The sequence below is a fragment of the Scyliorhinus torazame genome, chromosome 6 (genome assembly GCF_047496885.1).
Source record: "Scyliorhinus torazame isolate Kashiwa2021f chromosome 6, sScyTor2.1, whole genome shotgun sequence".
NCBI lineage: Eukaryota > Metazoa > Chordata > Chondrichthyes > Carcharhiniformes > Scyliorhinidae > Scyliorhinus > Scyliorhinus torazame.
The window spans coordinates 86,914,554-86,941,917 of NC_092712.1; the positions used below are offsets into that span (position 1 = coordinate 86,914,554).

Below are 27,364 nucleotides of genomic sequence, written 5' to 3' on the forward strand. Positions count from 1 at the left end.
CAAAACAAAATAAACCCAACACCACCCCTTCCCACCCAGCAGTTGACGGTAATCAGTTCCCTGAAATGCAGTATAAACAAACCCCATATTTTATGGAAGCTCCCTTTAAAGCAAATTTCACTTTTTCTAAGTGCAAGAAATCCATTAAATCCCCCAGCCACACTGAGGCACAGGGTGGGGAAGCTGACCTTCACCCCAACAGAACCTGCCTGCGAGCGATCAACGAGGTAAAGGCTAAAACATTTTTATATAACGGGCCCCTGTTCCCGTCAGCAAGTCTGACACCCCGGATATGGCCCCCAGGGAACTGGGCCCTAAATCCACATGCAAAATCGCCGACATGATGCTGAAGAATGGCCCCCAAAATTTCTCCAATTTCGGGCAGGACCAGAATATGTACGTGATTGGCTGGGCCCCTCTCACATCGCTCACAAATATCCTGCATCTCCTCCAGCTGGCTCATCCTCAACTATGTCAGGTGCACTCTGTGTACTATGTTTAGTTGTTGTGTACTATGTTTAGCTGTATCAACTCCAGCCTTGCACATGAAGTTGAGGCATTCAGCCTCCGCAGCACCTCGCACCATAACCCCTCCTCCAGTGCCAAAGAACCTTAGTTAGGCCACACTTGGAGTATAGTGTTCAATTCTGGTCGCCACACTACCAGAAGGATGTGGAGGCTTTAGAGAGGGTGCAGAAGAGATTTACCAGAATGTTGCCTGGTATGGAGGGCGTTAGCTATGAGGAGCGGTTGAATAAACTCAGTTTGTTCTCACTGGAACGAAGGAGGTTGAGGGGCGACCTGATGGAGGTCTACAAAATTATGAGGGGCATAGGCAGAGTGGATAGTCAGGTTTTTCCCCAGGGTAGAGAGGTCAATTACTAGGGGGCATAGGTTTCAGGTGCGAGGGGCAAGGTTCAGAGTAGATGTACGAAGCAAGTTTTTTACACCAAGGGTAGTGGGTGCGTGGAACTCGCTACCGGAGGAGGTGGTGGAAGCAGGGACGATAGTGACATTTAAGGGGCATCTTGACAAATACATGAATAGGATGGGAATAAAGGGATACGGACCCAGGAAGTGTAGAAGATTGTAGTTTAGTCGGGGAGCATGATCGGCTCGGGCTTGGAGGGCCGAAGGGCATGTTCCTGTGCTGTACTTTTCTTTGTTCTTTGTTGCCATCTCCAACTCCACCTCCATTTAGTATTCACCCCCTCCAGAGATGCCTTATACTCAAATCCTCCCATAGATCAACAAGATGACCCCTTCCCTCCAGCAACGACGAGGGCGGTGCCACCGGATTGGTTGGAAAAAATGTTTTTACAAAATGGTGTACCTGAAACCCTCCCCACTTCTCCCCAACTCCTCCAAACTAGCAAACAAACCTTCCAAGAACAACTCCTTGAACTCCATCATCCCTTGCTCCTCCTATCCCCGAAATCTAGCATCCATCTTCCTTGGCTCAAACCCGTGGTTCCCTGGGATTGGCATCAACTTCAGTATCACAGTGGTTAGCACTGTTGTTTCACAGCGCCAAGGACCCAGGTTCGATTCCCGGCTTGGGTCACTGACGTCTGCACGTTCTCGCCGTGTGCAGGATACTGTACAATGTGCTGAGGAAGATGAGACAAAATGGTAAAGGCTTTAGCCAATCTAATAAAACGGAGTACAGAAATATTTTTGAATTTAAGCAAATTAATGTAGAACAAGATTGCTGGTTGATTGTGCTTGGGATGCCATTAGAAGTAACTTACATTTGGGCAGCAGAGTGGCATAGTGGTTAGCACTGCTGCCTCACGGTGCCGAGGTCCCACGTTCGATCCCAGCCCTGGGTCTCTGTCCATGTGGAGTTTGCACATTCTCCCCGTGTTTGCATGGGTTTCACCCCCACAACCCACAGCTGTGGAGGGTAGGTGGATTGGCAACACTGAATTTAAAAAAAAAAAAAAAAATATTTTATTAAAGTTTTTCGATCAAACAAAAATTTCCCATTTTACAACTTTGTAATAATATATACATTGATCGTTTTTTAAATAAATAATATGCTGACTAACGGCAACTGCCAACAACAAAATAAGAAATAACAGAAATAATAACTAAAATAGTAACTTTGTGAAATCAAATATAAATAACTAATATATAAACACACACATAAAACCCCTGAAGACCCAAATACCTGTCCCACCCATCCTCTTCTTAATCTGATCTGATCCGCCAGTGTGCCTTTAGCTTCTTTAGGTGCGCAAATACCCTTGCCCTCTTAATCGGCCCATTCAACCCTCTCACGTTCCACGTGACCAACCGGGTTGGGGGGCTCTTTACCTACCCCCCCCCGTCCCCCCCCCCCCCGTCGACTAGCCATCCCCTTTTTTAGACAGCTCCTCACCCGGTTCCCACGCACCCGCTTATCCCCCAGACGGTGCCCTCCCCTCCTGACCATCCCATCCCGTAACAGCTCCCCCTTCCCCTTAGCAGCAGCAACCCAGTTAAAACCCCCCCCCCCCCCCCCCCCCCCGCCCGCCCGCTAGATCCCTCTCTAGCTTAGTTGCTCCCCCCATATTGCTTCCGGAAGTCAGCAAACTCTGGCTAACCTCGGCTTCCCCCGTTTATCCTTAGCCTCCCATTATGTGAGGCCCCCTCCTTCCTGCGCTCCCTTTTCCCGCCACAATTTCCATAGCACGGGAACAAAGCCCGTGCTTCCCTCTCGGCCCCGCCCCTGATGGCGCAGCTCCCTCTCTCCTTCCCCCTCCCCTTCCCCACCGGCGCCCACATTTCTTCGTGTCCCCCCCCCCCCCCCCTTCGAGGGGAAAGAAAATTTCCCCCCATCTGATTCACAGTCCCTTGCCACCACCTCGCTACTTCATTTCAAACACTCTTTCTCAAATCTAGTCCAACTTCTCCTCTTCAATAAATGTCCACGCCTCCTCTGCCGTCTCGAAGTAGTGGTGTTTACCCTGGTGTGTAACCCACAGTCTTGCCGGCTGCAACATTCCGAATTTCACTTTCCTCTTGTGGAGCACCGCTTTGGCCCGATTGAAACTCGCCCTCCTTCTCGCCACCTCCGCACTCCAATCCTGATACACGCGGATCACCGCGTTCTCCCACCTGCTGCTCAGTGTCTTTTTTGCCCATCTCAGGACCATCTCCCTGTCGTTGTAGCGGTGGAACCTCACCACTATTGCTCGAGGTATTTCTCCTGCCTTTGGTCTTCTCACGAGGACTTGGTACGCTCCCTCCACTTCCAGGGGGCTCGTCGGGGCCTCAGCTCCCATTAAGGTATGGAGCATCGTGCTTGCATACGCCCCAACGTCCGCTCCCTCTGCCCCTTCGGGAAGACCCAAGATTCTAAGTTCTTCCTCCTCGAGCTATTTTCCAGGGCTTCCAGTCTCTCCATACACCTCTTCTGCAGTGCCTCGTGCGTCTTCGTCTTCACCACCAAGCCCTGTATCTCGTCCTCGTTTTCGGCAGCTTTTGCCTTCACTCCACGGAGCTCCATCTCTTGGGTCTTCTGCGCCTCCTTTAACCCCTCAATCGCCTGCAGCATCGGCGCCAGCACCTCCTTCTTGAGCTCCTCCACACATCGCCGGAGGAACTCCTGCTGTTCCAGGCCCCATACCAACTGGCCGCCCTCCGCCGCCATCTTGCTTCTCACTTCCCTTCTTTGCCGCTGCTCCAGAGGATCCTCCACTATTATCTCTTCTATCCATTCACACCCGGGGGGACTCCCTTCTATGTCGCCTCACAGTGGGTTTAGCCTTCGAAAATTGCCGTTGGGGCTCCCGATAAGAGCCCAAAAGTCCGTTAAAACGGGAGGTGCCGAAACGTGCGACTTAGCTGGTCATCGCCGCACCCGGAAACGGCAACACTAAATTGACCCTTAATTGGAAAAAATGAATTGGGTATTCTAAATTTTTTTTTTTTTTTTAAAAGGAAGTAACTTGCATTTTCACCTGGTAATGCCTAGATAGAAAACTAGGAGTGGAAATCATTGTACCCCTGACTGATGGCAACTAAAACATGATTCAAATGTGACAGGTCAGAGATAAATGAACAGTACAAACTAATATTCCATACACGACTTTAAAAAGGTCCGAGCTTACATTGCTTAAAATTAAGGAGAGAAACCCTCAACTGAGTAATGGAATACATCTAAGATATGGGACGGCATGGTAGTACAGTAATTCGTGCTGTTGTTTCACAGCGCCAAAGACCCGGGTTCAATTCCCGGCTTGGTTCACTGTCTCTGCAGAGTCTGCATGTTCTCCCCTCATCTGCGTGGGTTTCATTTGGGTGCTCCGGTTTCCTCCCACAAGTCCTGAATGACGTGCTTGTTAGGTGAATCGGATATTCTGGACATTCTGAATTCTCCCTCTGTGTACCCAAGCAGGCGCCGTAGTGTGACGACCAGGGGATTTTCACAGTAACTTCATTGCAGTGTTAATGTAAGCCTACTTGTGACACTAAAAAAGATTACTAGAACTTCAACCCAGTCTCCAACCTAGAAGTGCTGCTGAAAATGGCTCCATATCTTCAGCATGGCCACCACCACAGAACACCCCGAGAACCTCCCTGGGGCAAATGGGAGCGGCGCCGTTGCCAGCACTCGCAACCCCTTAGAAGGGCCTGCCTCCATTCTCGCCCAAAAAGCCACCACCTCCCTGCAACATCTCTGCATTCGCCCAATAATAGTATAACAGGTTCGAAAGGACCAAGCCTCCTGACTATCGCCCTCCCTGAAGTACCAACCTCCTAATCCTTGCCACCATACCTGCCGACAACAACAAAACCAACATATCCACCCTCATAAAAAACAATTTCGGCAAAAAAGACCAGTGAACATTGAAATAAAAATCACAGCAAAATGTTCATCTTAACCGCTAGCACCTGACCTGCCAACGATAGGGAAAGACTGTCCCACCTCGATAGATCCTCCTTGACCCTGCCCACCAGACTCGTGAAGTTCAACCTATGGAGCCTGACCCAGTCCCAAGCCACCTGAACTCCCAAATACCTAAAGTAAGTTGTTGCCACCCAGACTGGCAACCCACCCCCAACGCAAACCCGGACGACACCACAAAACATTCACTTTTTTCCAAATTTAACTTCTAGCCTGAACAAAACCAAATCTCCTTAGCAGTCTCATTATATCCACCACTGAAGAGCCTGAGTTAAAGAAATATACAGCAGCAATTCATCAGCATATAGGGACACCCCATGCTCCACATACACACAAAACGTGTGCGCACACACACACCCCTCCACCCATTATCCCGCCCATTTATTTGAGCAGTTCAATGCTATGGCTAAGGACTCTATAATGATAATCGCTTATTGTCACAAGTAGGCTTCAATGAAGTTACTGTGAAAAGCCCCTAGTCGCCACATTCCGGCACCTGTTTGGGGAGGCCGGTATGGGAATTGAACCCGCACTGCTGCCTTGTTCTGCATTACAATCCAGCTGTTTAGCCCACTGTGCTGTACCAGCCCCTAGCCTGTGCAAACAGCAGGGGAGTATCCCTGCCTCATTGCCCAATGCAACGGAAAGTACTCTGAACTCATCTCATTTGTGCGCACAAGCTACGGATCCTTATACATCAACTTCACCCATGCCACAAACTTACGCCCAATCTCCAACCTCTCCAACACCACAAACAACTCCACTCTAAGGATCAAACACCTCCTCATCCAGCGCCACTCCAACACCCTCCCTTCAACAGATGCCGACATTTGACGACAACTATCTGCACTTTACAATCCTGTCTGATCCTCCCCAATCACCTTTGGAAGGCACTCACTCCTCCAACCTAAGTGCCAGCACCTTCACCAATATCTTGGCACCCACATTCAACAAAGATATCTGCCTATACGATCCACACTCCACCTGGTCCTTGTCCTTCTTAAGCAACAATGAAATTGATGCCTCTCCCATTGACTCTGGCAGTGCCCCCTTAGCCATCACATCTTCAAACTCTCCATCAGCAGTGGCGCCAACCTATCCATTAACTTTTTCTAAAATATTGGGAAACCATCAGGCCCTGGAGCATTACCCGTCTGCATTGTCCATATCGCTACCAGCACTTATTCCACACACACTGGCACCTCCAACCCTTTCCTCTCCTACTGTGGGACACTCCAAGCAACCCCCCCCCCCCCCCCCCAAAATAAAAACTCCCTCATGTCTGACTCATCCTCCGGAGGCTCTGACATACAAATTCTTATAGAACTACTCAAATGTCTCGTTCACTTGCTCCGGTGCCACCACCAGCTCCCCTGTCCCATCCTGAACCAAACAATCTCTCGCAGCTGCCTACCGGCAGAGCTGGCCCCGAAGCTGTCTCCCCATACTTGTACATGGCTTCCCTTACCTGCCTCAATTGCCAAACCGCCTTTTCTGTGTACACAAGGTCAAACCCCGCCTGTAGCTCCTTCCTCCACACCAGAAGATCCGAAGTCAAATCCTCTGCACACCTTACATCCACATTCACAATCTCCTACCAACCGCTGCCGCTTCTCTCTTATCTCTCTGTTCACCTGAGCCTTAAACGAGGTGACCTCGCCCCTCACTACTGCTTCCAACACTTTCCATACACTGAAGGTAAAACCTCCCCATTCTATAGAATCCTACATAATCCTCAATCACTGTTCCCATTTTGGTGCAGAAATTTGGGTCTGCCAACAACCCCACATCCAACCTCCTGAGCTAGCCCCTTCTCCAGTGCCACATCCACCCAATTGGAGCATGATCAAAGATAACAATCGTAGAATATTCTGCCTTCCTCACCCTGGCCAACTGTGCCTTTCCCATAACAAAAAAAAAATCAATCCTTGACTACACATTGTGTACTGGCAAAATGAATGAGTACTTCCTATCCCGCAGGTGCAGAAACCTCCATGAGTCCCTCTCGCCCATCTCCCTCATAAGCGCAACCAACACCTCTTCTCCCCTAATATGTGGATATGTATCCAAATTCGGTATGACATCCAACATCTACAAAACTCTACGTCGTTCCAATTCAGAAGGTATACAACATCAACCTTCCCTCCAATGCACCTGTTGCTATAACGGACTTACCCCTCTGATGTGCCACCTCCTCTTACCCACCAGAATCCCAATCCTCGCATATTCCACGTCACCACCTGGATCGGGGGTCTCTCACCACCCCCCTCACTTCCTATCAGTCATAACTGCTACCCCTGGCCCTGCCACAAATAATAAATTCCCTTATTGCTATACTGCTGTATGTCTCTCTCTTTCGTTCATCACATCTTCCCTTGCCCCAACTATTTAGTTTAAAGCTCACTCGAATGCCCTAGTTATACGACTCAAAGTTTCTATTATCCATTAGCATAGGGTCATGATTCCCAGCTTTACCTCTCCACTAATACCATGGACTCATTTATGCTGCCTGATTCCCTGTCTGACATCAAATCATGAATGAAAGGGTGTTTTCTGCAGTTCAAGATTTGGGAAGATTTTAAGTCATATCATACTGTGTGACCACTGGATAGTTAGCACTTTGATGAAGGTTATAATTTACATTGCCAAAATATTTAATGACACTGGCTCACACCAAATGGGATTAATACCCTGAAAAGGGATCTTTGAATTTTGGTATGCAAATACATGACGCTTTAGTGTGAAACTTGTAAATTTTAAAAAACTATTTTAAATGAGTCATTGCAATCTGTTAAGTTAACACACTGACTTTCATACAAGTAGGTTAAATGCTTTCAAGGTGTTCACCGTTAAACTTCATAGAGAATTCCACTCTACAAACACGTTTGAGTGTTCCAACTGAAGTAAACATGAGGTGAACACAATCCAGATCCTCAAAATACTGAAAGATGTGGACGTGGAAAATGAAAGTGGAATAATGAGCAATTCCAATAGTAAGACATCTTGTGAAACAGTGTAGTCAGTGACTGATTTAAATAATTGCAGCTTGAGAGTGTATTTTGGGGTATTAATGCGATACTGTAACATGTGCTTAGAATATCTGGGAATGAGGTGGGAGTCTGCAGATTGATTAATGCTTACACTGAAGCACATTTTGAATTGAACTCCTGAAATTACATAGATTCTGGGTCAATCCAAAACTTGCCTTATGTTTGTAGTTGTCAAAGGTAGCTAAATTGCTTACTGGATGCACCTAGGTTAATCAGTTTGCAGAACAAGTGTTTTTGTTCTGCACAGGATTAAAATTTTTCTGTGATCTCTGTAGGGCACAGAGGCCATACAGCCTACTGTTGGGACAGCTATCACTGGAAACTCCATAAGGAAGAATGAAGACACTTTGGGGGTCGCTGTTTCTCCAGCTGAGAATAAAAGCATGTTCAATGGAATGAATGGACATCAGATTCGGGCCACTCCTCTTAACAATGTGGCAGCAAAGGGCCTCATCAAAAAATGCCTTTACAAAAACGTGAGAAGGGAAGATGAGAAACGTACTTCACCTACAGCTGAGGGGACCAAAGACGACGTGCACAGAATGTGTGTCCCTAGCCCTTCACCTCCTTGGGGAGCTAAAGGAATGGAAAGCTCTGTGAATTTTAGCCAAGATGTATTTCACACGATACCAAGAGGTACGGTTCTGTCTGAAAATTTACATCTCCCAGGCTATCGAAAGGGTTCTTCACCTAATGCTGCCCAAAAATATAAAAATGGATTTCAAGAGGAAAGTCGAAATCAGCAAAACAAGTCAAAGAGAACCTTTGATCAGATAGATCACAGTCCATTTTCAGCCAGCTCCCGCAGGAAGAAGTCTAATTTTGAGTATAAACGTGGATGTGAAATACCAGAATTCCAGCCAGTTGCCAACACTGGTTTAACCAGGGAAATACAGGCACTGGAATTGAGTTCGGCAATAATTAACTGCAAATGTTCTGATGTAATTCGTGGGGACTTGGAGGAGAACACCAGTATTTCTGAAAGAATATCTGAGATTACACCTGCCACTTCCTTAGCCAAAAACCTGTTGAGTGAACTGGATGAGCAATGTGAAAAGGAGGACTGTATTAATTACAGTTTTCAGACTGCTGGGTATGACCGAAGTCTGAAGAGAAGCTTGAGCATGTATTCTATGTCTTCAACTCAGGATACATCTTTCATAGAGTATCATTTTGAGAAAGCATTAGATGCAAGTACCAAAGACGCTTCACTTGAGGAGTTCACCGCTAAAGGCAAAGTAACCCCACCGTCTTCTCTTCTACATAAAACGCTTACTTTTCCTCACCGTACGTCTCTAAAGCATCAGAAGGCAAGTGGTGCTAGTAATCAGTGCTTCACCCACTCAGCAGAAACCAGCTATGACCAGCCATCACTCCCAATCAATCCTTTGACGTCACACCAAAACAAGCCTATTGTAGGATTCCGAAGTTATTGCAGTCCAATATATGAATCTGATTTGTCTGTACAGTCCAGGATAAGTATAGATTCTGTAGAGAAAATGGATACATCTCTTTGCAATGGGAGCTATCCACAAGCTATGACACCTCTACCAAGAGTCCAACCATGTAGGGTAACAGGATCATTTCAGGTAAGTTATCTTTTGATATTGTACAAATAACTGCAACATGAATTCTGAAAACTTTGTTTGAAAAGGTTATGTTTAAACAAATCGGATGTAAAACAACAAAATGGAACAAACAACAAAGTTCTTTAAAATGGTTTCAAAATTTCCCCCATACTCCATCATGCTGATATGGAGAAAAACTAACCTGGAATTCTGATACACGGGCTAAACAGCTGGCTTGTAATGCAGAACAATGCCAGCAGTGCGGTTTCAATTCCCGTACCGGCCTTCCCGAACAGGTGCCAGAATGTGGCGACTAGGGGCTTTTCACAGTAACTTCATTGAAGCCTACTAGTGACAATAAGTGATTATTATTATTATTGTTACATAGCATTCGATCAAGTGCCTCTTGAGATGGAGGTAAAATCATCCGTGAGCAGTGTTTTTGAGTTTGGAGCCCAGCTTGCCTGTTTTCCCAATTCTAAATACAGTGGTGCTAGGAATAAATAAAAGACACTCCACCCCCTGCACCACCATCCAGCAAAAATATTAATAGATTTCTTCCAATTAACAGATGCATGCACACCACTACTTGCACTCAATTACTCATTTGTGTATAGGCCATGCTACATAATAACAGGAGTGGGACAGCTAGCTTCACATATTGCTCAGATTTTTGAGGTACCTTAGCATTGGAGGGTAATCTGAGACTAGATATAATGTAATGCCAAAATGTTCTTCATTAACGTTGCAGTTTCAGTAATTGTCTAGATGGGAGCTATAAAATATGTAAAGCACGCAGATGAGGCAGAATCTTCCTTGCACTGGTAATGGTGGTGGGCGGGAGCACATGATTTGACCTGAGACAAAAAATCAGTTTCCCAAAGGCGGAATAAGCTGTTGGAATTTTGTTCTCCTGACTTTGAGGTAAGTTAAAAGCAGGTTGAGCATTCGGGAAACCCTGTTTCCTTGTACAAGCATGTTGTGAATGCTCCTTAAAAGGCCACCTCGATGGAATTGCTTTTTTTCCCCCACCTCTAAATTTAAGTTCCCTGCCAGTGGGTAATTAGAACGTTCAGTTTGTGGTGCCCCCCCCCCCCCCCCTGTCGAGCTTCACTTCACTTCATCCGTGGCTTTGAGGTCAGCAGATTCTGCTCACTCTTTTCATATTGAGTGCCAGTAGTACATGTTGCACTGTGGCTCGGCACTGGAGGCACCTTACCTATTAACAAGGTTCTCTGCCACAAGCCTAACTTCACTGGCCAATATACACATTGGGGTTCCTGCAGTTCCACATGCTACAAGATTGACCGTGTCGGCAATCTCACTGAGCAAGCTTGATTCTGAAATAGGGTACAAATCGAAGCCATCCTGCAGGATAATGGCCACTGTGATGAGATCATTGCTTTTTAAAAATAAATTTAGAGTACCCAATTCATTTTTTCCAATTAAGTGGCAAATTAGTGTGTCCAATCCACCTACCCTGCATATCTTTTGGGTTGTGGGGGCGAAACCCACACAAACACGGGGAGAATGTGCAAACTCCACAGGGACAGTGACCCGGAGCCGGGATCAAACCTGGGACCTCGGTGCCTTGATGCAGTAGTGCTAACCACTGCACCACTGTGCTGCCCCTGATGAGATCATTGCTAACTGTATATTGTGCAATTCTTGAATGGGCTTAAGGCCGCCCCTTTAGGCTCTGAAAAAGTGCCCAGCTGACCGCCGAGTACTCTAATGCTAACGTACCTCAAAAATCTGAGCAATATGTGAAGCTAGCTGTCCCACTCCTGTTATGTAGCATGGCCTATACACAAATGAGTAATTTTGTATGTGAATTTCAGTGCCAGTGTAATGCCAGCTATGTAGGCCATACATGCCAACAACTGGTGGCGGACTGTAACAATCAGCACAGCCCTCCACCTGGCGATACATGGCCGCTGCAGAACCTAAGCACGATCTCTTCTCTCATGACCGTAGCAACTTAAACTAGACTAAATCACCCATAGCCTCATCATGTCAGTGTGCATAGCACCTTATCAGCGGTCTGAACTCATTTTTAGCCAGAGACACCTGCTCCCAAAAGGACTGAACCAGACAGTTCAGTCTTTGAGGCATAGGTCAGCATGGAGCAGTAGCATGAGAGTGCCATATGCCCCTTGCAGTCACTTCTGAATGCAGACTAATGAAGCATGATCTTGTACTTGTCCCCGATTGTAAATTCATAACCATTGACATCTTTATCATGCAGTGAAGTTTCCAGGTTTCTTTTGTAACCACTCGGGACCCTGAAATTGTCAAAACCCTTTCTCCTAGATGGCCTTTGCATTAGGGTGAAACCCTGAGCTGTCATTTTGAACACTAGTGTTTCCTGCATAGACTCTTCAGAGTCCTGAGAGAGCCCATTCTAGCATCTCTCAAATCACTGAAAGCCTTGTCATGCAATGATTTCCAAGTCCATTTAAGTGCTATCACTTTAGGGATTATTGGCACTCTTGATAAGGAGGTGAACAGGCCCAAACTCACTCTGAGGCATGGAAATGGCCAGAAATCCAACACTCCAACCCCTTTTGCAGTTGAGGCTAATTTGTCTTGTTCAATTGCTTTGTTGCTGAAATTGACATCACCAAGGAAGGACATTCAACAGATGTGGTCACCACATCTTCCTCCAGACAGTGGGGTAGTCTCTGGGTTTCAACTGTTAAAGATTACAGTGTCCAACCGCAGTCATTCATGCCTGAAATTTTTTTCACTATGAACCTTGGGGCACAAGTGGCTGATTTAATCCCCAGAAGTAATCAAACCATTCACACACAACTGGCATGAGTGCAATGACAATAGGAAATGTAGTGAGCTACTACATCTCCCAAATCCATAGCATGGTTATCAGCAAGAATTGGCTGAGAGGACATTAGCGAACCAAATGGATTATCATGGCAGTCGACAATGGCTTCATGGTCATCATTGATCGCATACGTTCACCCACTGTCCAGTAAGAATTACTTGGGACTTCAAAGCTGAATATTCCGCTCATGAAATCCATGTCACCTTCCACTGTTGTATCGGTGGTGTTTATTTACTTGCTAGTGTATTGTACGTGTTATGATGACAAATTTTACCTTTGTGTTGGGAACTGCTATTTGAGAAAATTGTTCATATGCGGCACTCTTTCTAAAAGGAAACTTGGTCACATTTTCACTTTGTGGAGGGTCATTTCATTACAGTATCTCGCTCTTTCACATGCACCTGCTAATATTTAAAATAGAGCCTTTTGCCAGAAGATGCAGTATTAAATGGGCTGCCACATCACTCTGGTATGGTTTTAAAATTTGTTAATCACCTAACACTTAAGACTATAAGGCAGTGTTTTTCAAACAATTTTTCCCGGGGCCATCTTTTGCCGACCGGTGAGCTTCATGACCCGCACTGGTCAAGCTTCACGACACACCATTTTCGCTTACCTTTCATGTGACAGGTGCGCCGGCTTGGTTCTCATAATCTCATTTTCTTTGTCATTCAATGTTACATTTTGGCACAATTAATAAAGCCATACCTCAGGAAATCATCTTCATCCTGCTTTGTTTCCAATTTCCGCTTCTTCATGGGTTGTTCACCTGATGCACTGGCGCTCACACCAGCATTGCTTTGTCCTGCCGTGGACTTTTCTGAGCAGCGCTCTCCGGCAGATTTAGTTGTGAGATCCTGACCTGTTTATGTCTCTGGCCCTCTTGCTTGCTGGCAGTTACAAAATGGAGGAATCTCTCCTCCGTGATTTTGGCCAAAGCCACGGATGTATAGGGCATGCAAAGTTGGTGTTTGGGCCGGGGCGCGTGACCTGCTCTCTGTCACTGCTTCTGGCACGAAGACTCCATTGTTTTCAAAGGAGGAGGCGGTGCTGGGACAACATGCTGTCGTCAGAAGAAGATGGTCTGTCCTGCTGGGATCCAGGCCCGTGCACTGCCGGATTTGCCTGAGGGCCCACGCATGTATGGACGGCCTGTGGATCATGACCCTGACTTTGAAAAACCCTGCCATAATTTACAGAAACAGAAGCAGGCTACTCGACCCATCGAGTCTGCACCACTATTCAATGCGATCCATGGCTGATCTGATATAATCCTCAACTCCACTTTCCATACTTATTCTCATAACTCTTGATTCCCTCACTGATTAAAAATTGACCTATCTCAATCTTGAACATACTTAAAAACCCAGCCTTCAAAGCTATCTGCAGTGATGAATTCAACCGAATCACTACCTCCTAGACTCCCACATAAGGAAACATCCTCTCCGCATCTACCCTGGCAAGCTGCCTGAGAATCGTATATGTCTAAATAAGGTTGCTTCTCATTTTTCTAAACGCCAATGAAACCCGTTCATCAACCTCTGCTCATAAGAAATTCCCTCCATAACCGGGATCAACCTAGTGAACCTTCTCCAGTTCTGCCAATATATCTTCCCTCAGATAAGAGGATATCTATGTCTTCCTCACGATCCGCCTGATCTGGGGTGGGTATCAGCCAAGTACAGCTCGTTGTCACATTTGTAGATGGCGTTGAGGTTGTAGTGTTGTAACTTAGCATTATGCACTGCAGACACAGTGTGACGAGGCTTCTTTAAAATAGTTGAGTAGTTGGTGATCAGTTTCAAAAGCTGCAGAACGACCATATGGGATGTCATGAAATTTCTCTCTGGTTTAAAAACTACAGCAAAAATGTCCTTTTTGATTTGTGCACGAGTGCAGGCCCTTGAAGCAAAGGCTATTGGCCTGCCATTCTGGATGCAGTCTGCACCAAGTCTGTGCTGGGAGGAGTCTGCTGATGTAATACCAGTGGGCCTGCAAGTGCTTGTTTAAGTGTTGAAAAATGAAAATCGCTTATTGTCACAAGTAGGCTTCAAATGAATTTACTGTGAAAAGCCCCAAAGTCTGTGAAGCCCCGACTGTGAAGTCGCCACATTCCGACGCCTGTTCGGGGAGGCTGTTACGGGAAGACCATTGTGTGGTGCTCTTGCCAGCAGCTTTCGACATCCTGGTGGAGAAGTTGACAGAGGTCCAGGGACTTCACGATTAACACGGATAAACTCAGAAAGATAATTTGTCATACTATGAAAATTCTGTAAAGTTTGCTTGTCCACTGGAATGGTCACCTGTCGCATAGCCCTGGTCTTGTCTGGATGGGGCTTTACACCATCGTCTGCAGTAAACGCTCCATGTAAGGAGCCTGGTTGACCCTGAACCTGCATTTTGCATGGTTCAGCTCTAGTTCGATGGTCCTGATTGTGTCAAGGACAAGACAAAGATGTGCATCGTGTTCTTGCACAGTATGACCCCCAAACAAGGATGTCATCAGCAATGATCTCTCAACGTTGACCTGCAAAGAGTTGCTCCATGCACTGCTGGAAGAGCTCGCTGCCAGTGGAGATTCCATAAGGTGTACAATGAAACCGATATCTACCTATCTGAGATATGGCTGAACAAAGAAAAGTACAGCACAGGAACAGGCCCTTCGGCCCTCCAAGCCTGTGCCGACCTTGCTGCCCGTTTAAACTAAAATCTTCTGCACTTCTGGGGTCCGTATCCCTCTATTTGGAGGAAAATGTAACTGGTCTGAAAAGTTTGCAGACGACACAAAGGTTGGTGGATATAGCGATGAGGACTGTCAGAGGATACGGCAGGATTTAGATCGTTTGAAGTCTTGGGCGGAGAGATGGCAGATGGAGTTTAATCCGGCTGTGGTTAGTTTAGAGGATTCTTGATCTGCCAGAACCCCATTTTACATTGAGAGTGATGAACACCTTGGCATTTGGCATGTCTGCAATAGCCTGTTCCACTGTCTTCATAGTGATGTGGTCTGAGCAGTACGTTGTTCAAGTGCACTGGGTCAGTACATATCCTGACCGTGCCATCTTTTTTTTTTACTGCAGTCACTATTGCTGAAATGTATTCCATGGCCTCTTCTATCGGAGTAATGACACCTAGTGCTGTCATCTGATATCGCTCATCAATGACGTTTTGCTTCATGGCTACTTGTACTCTTCTCTGAGCACGGACTGTTGGTGGTACAGAATTATCTAGTCTCAATATGGTGTACAATGGTAGCTTACCAATGATCTGTCAGTTGAAGAGTTCTTTATATGTTGTCATCTCTGGGCTTGGCGTTGTACAGCATGCACTTCAGGGCCAAAATTAGCCCCAATGCAACGCTGTCCTGAAGCCCTAGTAGAGGCGTTACATTCTGGTCAACTATTTGGAACTTGAAATTTCCCTATGTGCATGGAGGGTTGCTGTGCCTTCAGTGTGGATTGCCTAACCGCCATAGGACTGTTCATTATCCTTCGCTCCAGTATAAATCTTGACTTTGAGTCTGGCGTTACTGTTGATTTATGTTGAGAGTGATGAAGATCACACCGCAAGGTTGTCAGCACTTGCAATAGTGTTGGTGGCACTGTAGCTCTATGGTTTCGTTGAACTCCAACTCACCTTACTGATGCTCCTACCCCTGGAGAAGCAAGCTGCTGTCATGCTGCCGACAGCAGAGGAGGGATGCTATGGTTCCATTTGCCGCAATTCTTGCATTTTTAACTATATGCAAAACAAGCTGTCCTGTTCGCAGGGTGCTGGCTACTGCAGTTGGAGCTGTGTATCCCCTAGATTCAAATACCTATTTCCCACCTAAAATCTCTGCTTCATTTTCAGATTGTTGTTTAACATACAGATATTGATGGCTGCTTGTAATATTGGGTCTTTTTTTCACAGCAGTTGCTTGCGGCCTAAATGGTTATATATTCCGCAAACTACTCGATCCCTGATTAGGTCCTCCAGTGAGAGTTCCGAACACACATTTCTTTGCCAATATTTTTAGAATGGGCATGTAGAATTGTATTGACTCATCTGCTTTTTAGTTCATGGAATTAAATGCATGTCTATCAAGGATTGGGGTTTTTAACCAGGAGCCGAACATTCTCATTGTTTCAAGATTTTCTCGGGGTCCTCTTTTTACTTCCTCTGGAAAATAAACAACGTAAATTTTTCAACAGCTTCTGGGCTCGTGAGGTTTAACAGGCTAAATGTACCCTTTTTCCACTTGATGGAAAGTGCAGCACTAGTAAAAACACCACTCCTTCTGGAACTTTTCAAAACTATGCTAGCTGCAAAACTTTCTTCAAAGACAAATGGGTTGATGTGGCAAAGTTCTTGTGCCATACTGCCAATCCCTGATTCCATGGTGCAATGTTGTGGGTTCCTTAAATCACCGACCCGACATCAAGTACATGCAATAAAGGTAGATTATTGCTCGGCTCAACAGCTACATAACGGTACCAAATCCCAGGGATAACTCCTGCGTTTGCACAACATGACCGTTTTAGTCTCAATATTGGGTCACCACATCCGCTCTTCGGCCTTAATCGTAGCAACTAACTAAATGAAAATAGGTTTGTTTTGGTCTTCCACTGTCATTCCAAGTTTTGCGAAGGACTTATTGACATCAGTTCTGTTTGACCTTAAATTGAATCCATGCATGCACTTTGACCTTGTCATAGAATTCCTACAGTGCAGAAGGAGGCCATTCAGGCCATCAAATTTGCACCGGCCCTCTGAAAGAGTACCCTACCTGGGCCCACTGCTCCGCCCTATCCACGTAACCCAACTTAACCTGCGCATCTCTGGATGTGGGAGGAAAGTGGAGCACCCGGAGGAAACCCACACAGGCACTGGAAGAATGTGCAAACTCCACACAGTCACCGAAGGGTGGAATTGAACCAGAGTCCCTGGTTCTGCAAGGCAGCGGTGCTAACCACTGTGTCAACTTGCCAACTTCAAAGATAATGTTGCAGATCCAGCAACAATGTTTTAATCTTGTAATTGAAATGTGCAGATTTATTTAATGTAGCAATGGCTTTCTTTTCAAATATTGTGATTCTTGTGTGCAACTGACCTGTTAACATGGTGGATGTGCATCATTCTTATTTTGAATGGTTTTACACATTCAGACATCACTGCTGGCTACTGTGCAAACTCCTTATAGAACTCCGAAAAGTGTGCGGAGAGGTCCGGCTCCAACTGAAGGGGATAGAATTTTGGGAACACCGGATTACTTGGCCCCTGAGTTACTCTTGAGAATGCCACATGGTAAGAGAAATCACCATTGTAGAAGCTTCATGGATTTAATTCATAAATAAAATGCTGAAAATACCACGCAGGTCAGTCCGTATTTGTAGGAAAACGGTGAGTAAAAGTTTCAGGCATACACCTTTCCTCTAAACTGAGAGGTAATCAAATTCTTCAGTTGGGTGAAAAAGGAGTAAGAGACAAATTTCTAGAACTAATGTTCCTTCCCAATGGCATCATCACTTCATAGTTGATGAATCACTGATGTCCTTCGCTTGATCTGCTACCGCTGCAGGCTCCCTAACCTGACATAAACATCTTTCAAGTTTTTTTCTTTTCTTTGTTTTTCATGGGATGTGGGTATTCACATTGCTGTGGCTCTGGAGTCACATGTAGGCCAGAGCAGGTAAGGATGGCAGATTTGCTTTCCTAAACGTCTTCGTGAACCAGATGGATTTTTATGTCAATCAATGACAACTTCATGGTCACCATTCCTGAGACTAACTTTCAATTCCAGATTTTACTAATTGAATTTAAATTCCACTTGATGCCGTAGTAGGGCCATGTCTTCAGAGCATTACCTTGGGCCTCTGGATTACTAGCCCCATGACATTACCACTAAGCTTTCATCTCCCCCCAGTGTAAAAACATAAACTTGCATTTATCCACACTGAAAGATGTGTGTCACATTTAAGCCAATCTCCTAACCTATCTAAATTATCCTGAAAACAATTGATTTAGTCTAAATTCCTCACCCCTGTGCAATGGCATCTCGCTTCCTGCAGACTTGTGTATGGTTTATTGTAATAAGTCTATTTACCATTGATGACTGCTTGCTGTGTATAAAATATAACCAGTTAGTACAAAATCTCTCATTTACATTGTCTTGTTTCTTTTACATAAGGTATGTGTTGGGATATTACTTAAGTGTAAGGAAAACTGACGACAAGTGAGGAAGGGAGACCAAAAATTTGTGTGACTAAATTGTTTTTTCAGGAGAATTTAAAGGGAGAAAAAATCTTAAAGGGCAGCCAGTATAGGACCTAGGCAGTTGAAAGATTTACCACTAACAGCGGGCCAAAGGATTGGGATGTATAGACAAGACCAGAATTAGCGGACTGGTGTTTTCAGGGCAGAGTTATGGGTCTGGAAGGGGCCCGGTTTAGCTCAATTGGCTGGACAACTGGTTTGTGATGCACAGCAAGGCCAACCGCCTAGGTTCAAGTCTCGTACTGGTTATTCATTAAGGTCCGCCTTCTCAACCTTGCCCCTTGTATGAGGTGGTGGTCCTCGGGTTAAGTCACCATCAGTCCCCTCAAAGGGGAAAGTAGCCTATGATCATCTGGGACTATGGCGACTTTACTTTATGGGGCTGGATGCAACTGAAAAAGTAGGTTAGGATTAATAATAATCTTTATTATAATCTATATTGTCACAAGTAGGCTTACATTAACACTGCAATGAAGTTACTGTGAAAGTCCCTAGTCACCACATTCCGGCATCTGTTGGGGTACACCGAGGGAGAATTCAGAATGTTCAAATTACCGAATAGCACGACTTGTGGGAGGAAACCGGAGGAAACCCACGGAGACACATGAGAACGTGCAGACTCAGCACAGACAGTGACTCAAGCCGGGAATCGAACCTGGGACCCGGGTGCTGTGAAGCCGGACTGCTAACCATTATGCCATTGTGCTATCACAAGTGGGGTTACATTAAGACTGCAATGAAGTTACTGTGAAACTCCCCTAGTCGCCACAGTCTTTCGGGACTTGTGGGAGGAAACCGGGGCGCCCGGAGGAAACCCACGCAGACAGGAAGAACGTGCAGACTCTGGACACCGACAGTGACCCAAGCAATTATGGAGGGAGTTGGATATAGAATAAGGATTTTAAATTTGATTTGTGAGTGTATGGGTGCCACTTTAGGTCAATGAGGACAAGAATGATGGGAAAGAGTAGGAAAGGATATATTTTGGGACGGTAGGATTTACATTCTGTAGGATAAAGGAAGGCGACAAACAAGGGAAGTTCTTGGCAGTAATGAAATTTGGAATTTTTTTTTAACCAGCCATGAAGTTAGCTTGCTGAAACACCGATATTGAAACCAGTTCTCAATTTAGGAAAATAAAACTATTTTGAATCAGCAGGCTGCTTTCCTTATCTAAGTCTATATACATGGTTTCATGCACTATCTTTGAATTGAAAACATTTCCTATTTCAAACTTTAGGTTGTGGAGTTCTACAATGTGGTAAGATTGCTACAATCTTATGTATTTTTATTATTACAAGTGGCAATATGTATTCCAGATGCAAAATTAAAATCAATAAGTGATGCATGTTCTAGGGTTTATTGGCTGCAGTGCTTTGCCTCAAGTAGCCTGAAATGCAATGTGTTTCAGTTGAAAGATTCCAGGTGTGAAATTCTGCTGCAATATATCTGCCTCATTGAAATTGACAAGTTTGCTTAGTAGTCACCTGTTCTTCTAACTTGAACTTATCAAGGTGATGGTATTATAAATTACAACATACTTACAAATTCATTTTCTCTTACTAATTTTGGCAAGAAATGCAGATTTTTTTCAAATCTTTTAATGTCTTTGTGTCCTTTGCATCTGCCTATTTATTTGTAGGGTGATCCTAGGGTCTAAAATTGCTTCTCATTCATACTTTAACTTTTAAGCTTAAGATGCATCTAACGCTTCAGTGGTTTAAATGGCAGTGGCTGGGCATCTTTGTGTTGACCCTCCGTATTCATTTTGATGAAATAAATGCAAACATTATGATAACCCCCTCAAATGTCAAGACTGGCTTCATGACTAGAAGAACTATAACTTTAAAAAAAAAGCATAGTGTTTAAAATTGACATATACAGCACAGTGCAATTTTGGTCATTCTGTAGTGGGAAATTACTAGAGAAATGTATGCAGTATAACAAACCAGATTAAAATTTGATAAAGAGAAAATAGTAAGAATTAAAGTCTGCTTTTCAAAGGGAAATCTCACCGGTTTCTGTTCAGGATTGCTGCATTTCACTGATTTGGGTATAGGTCTAGAGTGTTGTTGAAATTTTCAGATTATACCAAAATATGAGTTGTGGTTAGTTACTTAGAAGACAAAAATAAACTGCAATGTGATATTGATGGGAAATGGTCTACAAAGTAGCAGGTGGAATTTAGCATCAGTAAGTGAAATTTTTTTTTTGTTAAATAACAGCAGTGATATGCTCTCAATGGTGGCAAGCTCTATGCTATAAAAGAGCAAAATAATTTGGAGGTTCAAATTCTCATGAAAGAAAAGACAGTACCTCCCAGTTGATAAATACCGTGAACCTTTTCCAGTATTCAGTTAGACCATAGCTGATTTTTCTTCCCCTTTGGAACTTTGTTCCACATCCCTTGATATCATGATCAAATAAAATCTGTCACTCTCAGTCTTGAAACTTTTAATTGAAATGAAATGAAAATTGCTTATTGTCACAACTAGGCTTCAAATGAAGTTACTGTGAAAAGCCCCTAGTCACCACATTCTGGCGCCTGTTCGGCGAGGCTGGTCCGAGAATTGAACCGTGCTGCTGGCCTGCCTTGTCTGCTTTAAAAGCCAGCACTTTAGCCCTGTGCTAAAATTGACCCAATATTCACTATCTTGGGGCAAGAATTCCAAATTCTTAGTACTTTTGTAGGAAAAGTACTACCTGATCTCACTTTTGCCGTATCTCTAATTTTGATTGTTTTTCCCCCCCTCGTTGTTTATTCTCTCATTTTTTCTTATACACCCTACTAAATCACGTTAATATTGAATGGTTCATATTTCAGGCTTTTTTATTCATTCAAAGAATGTGGGCTCCACTAGCTGGACCAGCATTCATTGCCCATCCCTAAATGCTATTGGGATGGTGGTGGTGAGCTGCCTTCTTGAGCTGCTGCAGTCCCATGTGACGTAAGTTGACCCATATTGCTGTTAGGGAGGTTTTCTAGCAATTTGACCCAGAGACAGCAAAGGAACGGTGATGTATTTCCAAGTCAGGATGGTGCATGGCTTGGAGGGGAGCTTCCATTGGGTGGTGTTCCTGAGAATTTGCTGTCCGTGTCCTTCTAGATGGTAGTTGTCTTGGGTTTGAAAGCTGCTGTCTAATGAGCCTTGGTGAATTGCTGCAGTGCATCTTGCAGATGGTACAAATGGCTGCCACTGCTCGTCAATGCTGGAGGGTGCGAATGTTTGTGGGAGGAGGTGTCAATCAAGCAGGCTGGTTTGTCAGGCTTCTTGAATGTTGTTGGAGCTGCACTCATACAGGCAGGAGGAGAGTATTCCATCACACACCTTGTGGACAGACAGTGGGGAGTCGGGAGGTGAGTTACTCGCTGCAGGATTCCTAGCCTCTGACCTCTTACAGCTACAGTATTTATATGGCTAGACCAGTTCAGTTTTTGGTCAATGGTAGCTCTTAGAACATAGAACATTGCAGCGCAGTGCAGGCCCTTCGGCCCTCGATGTTGCGCCGACCTGTGAAACCACTCTCCAGCCCATCTACACTATTCCCTTATCGTCCATATGTCTGTCCAATGACCATTTGAATGCCCTTTGTGTTGGCGAGTCCACTACGGTTGCAGGCAGGGCATTCCACGCCCGTACTAATCTGAGTAAAGAACCTAACTCTGACATAGAACATAGAAAAATACAGCACAGAACAGGCCCTTCGGCCCACGATGTTGTGCTGAACCTTTGTCCTAGATTAATCATAGATTATCATAGAATTTACAGTGCAGAAGGAGGCCATTCGGCCCACTGAGTCTGCACCGGCTCTTTGAAAGAGCACCCTACCCAAGGTCAACACCACCCAACACTAAGGGCAATTTTGGACACTAAGGGCAATTTATCATGGCCAATCTACCTAACCTGCACGTCTTTGGACTGTGGGAGGAAACTGGAGCACCCGGAGGAAACCCACGCACACACTGGGAGGATGTGCAGACTCCGCACAGACAGTGACCCAAGCCGGAATCGAACCTGGGACCCTGGAGCTGTGAAACAATTGTGCTATCCACAATGCTACCGTGCTGCCCTTAAGAACAAATAAATCTACACTATATAATTTTACCGTAATCCATGTACCTATCCAATAGCTGCTTGAAGGTCCCTAATGTTTCCGACTCAACTACTTCCACAGGCAGTGCATTCCATGCCCCAACTACTCTCTGGATAAAGAACCTACCTCTGACATCCCCCCCCACTATATCTTCCACCATTCACCTTAAATTTATGTCCCCTTGTAATGGTTTGTTCCACCCGGGGAAAAAGTCTCTGACTGTCTACTCTATCTATTCCCCTGATCATCTTATAAACCTCTATCAAGTGGCCCCTCATCCTTCTCCGTTCTAATGCGAAAAGGCCTAGCACCCTCAACCTTTCCTCGTAAGACCTACTCTCCATTCCAGGCAACATCCTGGTAAATCTCCTTTGCACCTTTTCCAAAGCTTCCACATCCTTCCTAAAATGAGGCGACCAGAACTGTACACAGTACTCCAAATGTGGCCTTACCAAAGTTTTGTACAGCTGCATCATCACCTCACGGCTCTTAAATTCAATCCCTCTGTTAATGAACGCGAGCACACCATAGGCCTTCTTCACAGCTCTATCCACTTGAGTGGCAACTTTCAAAGATGTATGAACATAGACCCCAAGATCTCTCTGCTCCTCCACATTGCCAAGAATTCTACCGTTAACTCTGTATTTCGCATTCATATTTGTCCTTCCAAAATGGACAACCTCACACTTTTCAGGGTTAAACTCCATCTGCCACATCTCAGCCCAGCTCTGCATCCTATCTATGTCTCTTTGCAGCCGACAACAGCCCTCCTCACTATCCACAACTCCACCAATCTTCGTATCGTCTGCAAATTTACTGACCCACCCTTCAACTCCCTCATCCACGTCATTAATGAAAATCACAAACTGCAGAGGACCCAGAACTGATCCCTGCGGTACGCCACTGGTAACTGGGATCCAGGCTGAATATTTGCCATCCACCACCACTCTCTGACTTCTATCGGTTAGCCAGTTCGTTATCCAACTGGCAAAATTTCCCACTATCACATGCCTCCTTATGTTCTGCAGAAGCCTACCATGGGGAACCTTATCAACTGTCTTACTAAAATCCATGTACACAACATCCACTGCTTTACCTTCATCCACATGCTTGGTCACCTCCTCAAAGAATTCAATAAGACTTGTAAGGCAAGACCTACCCCTCACAAATCCGTGCTGACTATCCCTAATCAAGCAGTGTCTTTCCAGATGCTCAGAAATCCTATCCTTCAGTACTCTTTCCATGACTTTGCCTACCACCGAAGTAAGACTAACTGGCCTGTAATTCCCAGGGTTATTCCGAGTCCCTTTTTTGAACAGGGGCACGACATTCGCCATTCTCCAATCTCCTGGTACCACCCCTGTTGACAATGAGGATGAAAAGATCATTGCCAACTGCTCTGCAATTTCATCTCTTGCTTCCCATAGAATCCTTGGATATATCCCGTCAGGCCCGGGGGACTTGTCTATCCTCAAGTTTTTCAAAATGTCCAACACATCTTCCTTCCTAACAAGTATTTCCTCGAGCTTACCAGTCTGTTTCACACTGTCCTCTCCAACAATATGGCCCCCCTCATTTGTAAATACAGAAGAAAAGTACTCATTCAAGACCTCTCCTATCTCTTCAGACTCAACACACAATCTCCCGCTACTGTCCTTGATCGGACCTACCCTCTCTCTAGTCATTCTCACATGTGTAAAAGGTCTTGGGGTTTTCCTTGATCCTACCCGCCAAAGATTGTTCATGCCCTCTCTCAGCTCTCCTAATCCCTTACTTCAGTTCCCTCCTGGCATTCTTGTATCCCTCCAACGCCCTGTCTGAGCCTTGTTTCCTCAGCCTTACATAAGTCTCCTTCTTCCTCTTAACAAGACATTCAACCTCTCTTGTCAACCATGGTTCCCTCACTTGACCATTTTTTCCCTGTCTGACAGGAACATACATATCAAGGACACGTAGTACCTGTTCCTTGAACAAGTTCCACATTTCACTTGTGTCCTTCCCTGACAGCCTATGTTCCCAACTTATGCACTTCAATTCTTGTCTGACAACATCGTATTTACCCTTCTCCCAATTGTAAACCTTGCCCTGTTGCACGCACCTATCCCTCTCCATTACTAAAGTGAAAGTCACAGAATTGTGGTCACTATCTCCAAAATGCTCCCCCACTAATAAATCTATCACTTGCCCTGGTTCATTACCAAGTACCAAATCTAATATTGCCTCTATAGATATAAGACATCTGTCTTATATCTATCGCCCCTCAATTTAAAGCTATGTCCCCTCGTGCTAGACATCACCATCCGAGGAAAAAGGCTCTCACTGTCCACCCTATCAAATCCTCTGATCATCTTGTATGCCTCAATTAAGTCACCTCTTAACCTTATCTCTAACAAAAACAGCCTCAAGTCCCTCAGCCTTTCCTCATAAGATCTTCCCTCCATACCTGGCAACATTCTGGATAATCTCCTCTGCACCCTTTCCAATGCTTCCACATCCTTCCTATAATGCGACGACCAGAATTGCACGCAATACTCCAAATGCGGCCGCACCAGAGTTTTGTACAGCTGCAACATGACCTCATGGCTCTGAAACTCAATCCCATTACCAATAAAAGCTAACACACTGTACGCCTTCTTAACAACCCTCTCAACCTGGGTGGCAACTTTCAGGGATATATGTACAGGGACACCGAGATCTCTGCTCATCCACACTGTCAAGAATCTTACCATTAGCCCAGTACTCTGTCTTCCTGTTATTCCTTCCAAAATGAATCACGTCACACTTTTCTGCATTAAACTCCCATTTGCCACCTCTCAGCCCAGCGCTGCAGCTTATCTATGTCCCTCTGTAACTTGTAACATCCTTCCGCACTGTCCACAACTCCACCAACTTTAGTGTCATCTGAAAATTTACTCACCCATATTTCTACGCCCTCCTCCAGGTCATTTATAAAAATGACAAATAGCAGTGGCCCCAAAACAGAACCTTGTGGTTCACCACTAGTAACTGGACTCCAGTCTGAACACTTCCCATCAACCACCACCCTTTGTCTTCTTCCAGCTAGCCAATTTCTGATCCAAACTGCGAAATCACCCTGAACCCCATGCCTCCGTATTTTCTGCAGTAGCCTACCATGGGGAACCTTATCAAATGCTTTACTGAAATCCATATACACCACATCAACTGCTTTACCCTCATCCACCTGTTTGATCTCCTTCTCAAAGAACTCCAGGTTTGTGAGGCACGACCTACCCGTCACAAGACCGTGTTGACTATCTCTAATCAAATTATTCCTTTCCAGATGATTATACACCCTATCTCTTATAAACCTTTCCAAGATTTTGCCCACAACGGAAGTAAGGCTCACTGGTCTATCGTTACCGGGGTTGTCTCTACTCCCCTTCTTAAACAAGGGGACAACATTTGCTGTCCTCCAGTCTTCTGGCACTATTCCTGTAGACAAAGATGACTTAAAGATCAAAGCCAAAGGCTCAGCAATCTCCTCCCTAGCTTCCCAGTGAATCCTAGGATAAATCCCATCCGGCCCAGGGGACTTATCTATTTTCACACTTTCCAGAATTGCTAACACCTCCTCCTTATGCCAGTCCTTCTAGTCTAGTAGCCTGAATCTCAGTACTCTCCTCGACAACATTGTCTTTTTCCTGTGTGAATACGGACAAAAAATATTCATTTAGCACCTCTCCTATCTCCTCGGACTCCAAGCACAACTTCCCACTACTGTCCTTGACTGGCCCTACTTTACCCTAGTCATTCTTTTATTCCTGACATATCTATAGAAAGCTTTAGGGTTATCCTTGATCCTACCTGCCAAAGACTTCTCATGTCCCCTCCTGGCTCCTCTTAGCTATCTCTTTAGGTCCTTCCAAGCTAACTTGTAACTCTCGAGCGCCCTAACTGAACCTTCATGTCTCATCTTTACATAAGCCTCCTTCTTCCTCTTGACAAGTGTTTCGACTGCCTTAGTAAACCACGGTTCCCTTGCTCGACCACTTCCTCCCTGCCTGACAGGTACATACTTATCAAGGACACGCAGTAGCTGTTCCTTGAACAAGCTCCACATTTCCATTGTGCCCATCCCCTGCAGTTTTCCTCTCCATCCGATGCATCCTAAGTCTTGCCTCATCGCATCATAATTGCCTTTCCCCCAGATATAACTCTTGCCCTGCGGTATATACCTATCCCTTTCCATCACTAAAGTAAGCGTAATCGAATTGTGGTCACTATCACCAAAGTGCTCACCTACCTCCAAATCTAACGCCTGTCCTGGTTCATTACCCTGCAACAATCATTCCTGTCCCTGCTCTATCCATGTCTCCGAAATGGCCACAACATCGAAATCCCGGGCTCACCCACCTTATTCCGGATGCTCCTGGCATTGAAGAAGACACACTTTAAACCACCTTCCTGCCTGCCGGTACACTCCTGCAACTTTGAAACCTTACTCATGACCTCTCTACTCAACCTCCTGTATACTGGAGCTACAATTCAGGTTCCCAAGCCCCTGCTGAACTAGCTTAAACCCTGTCGAAGAACATTAGCAAATCCCCCCCCCCCCCCTGGATATTGGTACCTCTCTGGTCCAGGTGTAGACCATCCCATTTGTAGAGGTCCCACCGACCCCAGAATGAGCCCCAATTAT

General features: G+C 45.2%; 1 protein-coding gene across 6 annotated transcripts in view; it reads left to right on the top strand.

Moving 5' to 3' along the window:
• mastl (microtubule associated serine/threonine kinase-like) overlaps positions 1-27,364 on the top strand; it is an 83,067-nt gene that overhangs the window by 30,533 nt on the left and 25,170 nt on the right. For 2 of the 6 annotated variants that reach the window (XM_072508418.1, XM_072508421.1), the window contains 3 exons: positions 8,220-9,533; positions 17,502-17,640; positions 19,850-19,870. In XM_072508418.1, the coding sequence (XP_072364519.1) occupies positions 8,220-9,533; positions 17,502-17,640; positions 19,850-19,870 (1,474 nt within the window). The remainder of the gene's footprint in view (positions 1-8,219; positions 9,534-17,501; positions 17,641-19,849; positions 19,871-27,364) is intronic. The other 4 variants (XM_072508420.1, XM_072508419.1, XR_011947715.1 and 1 more) reach the window with 2 other exon arrangements.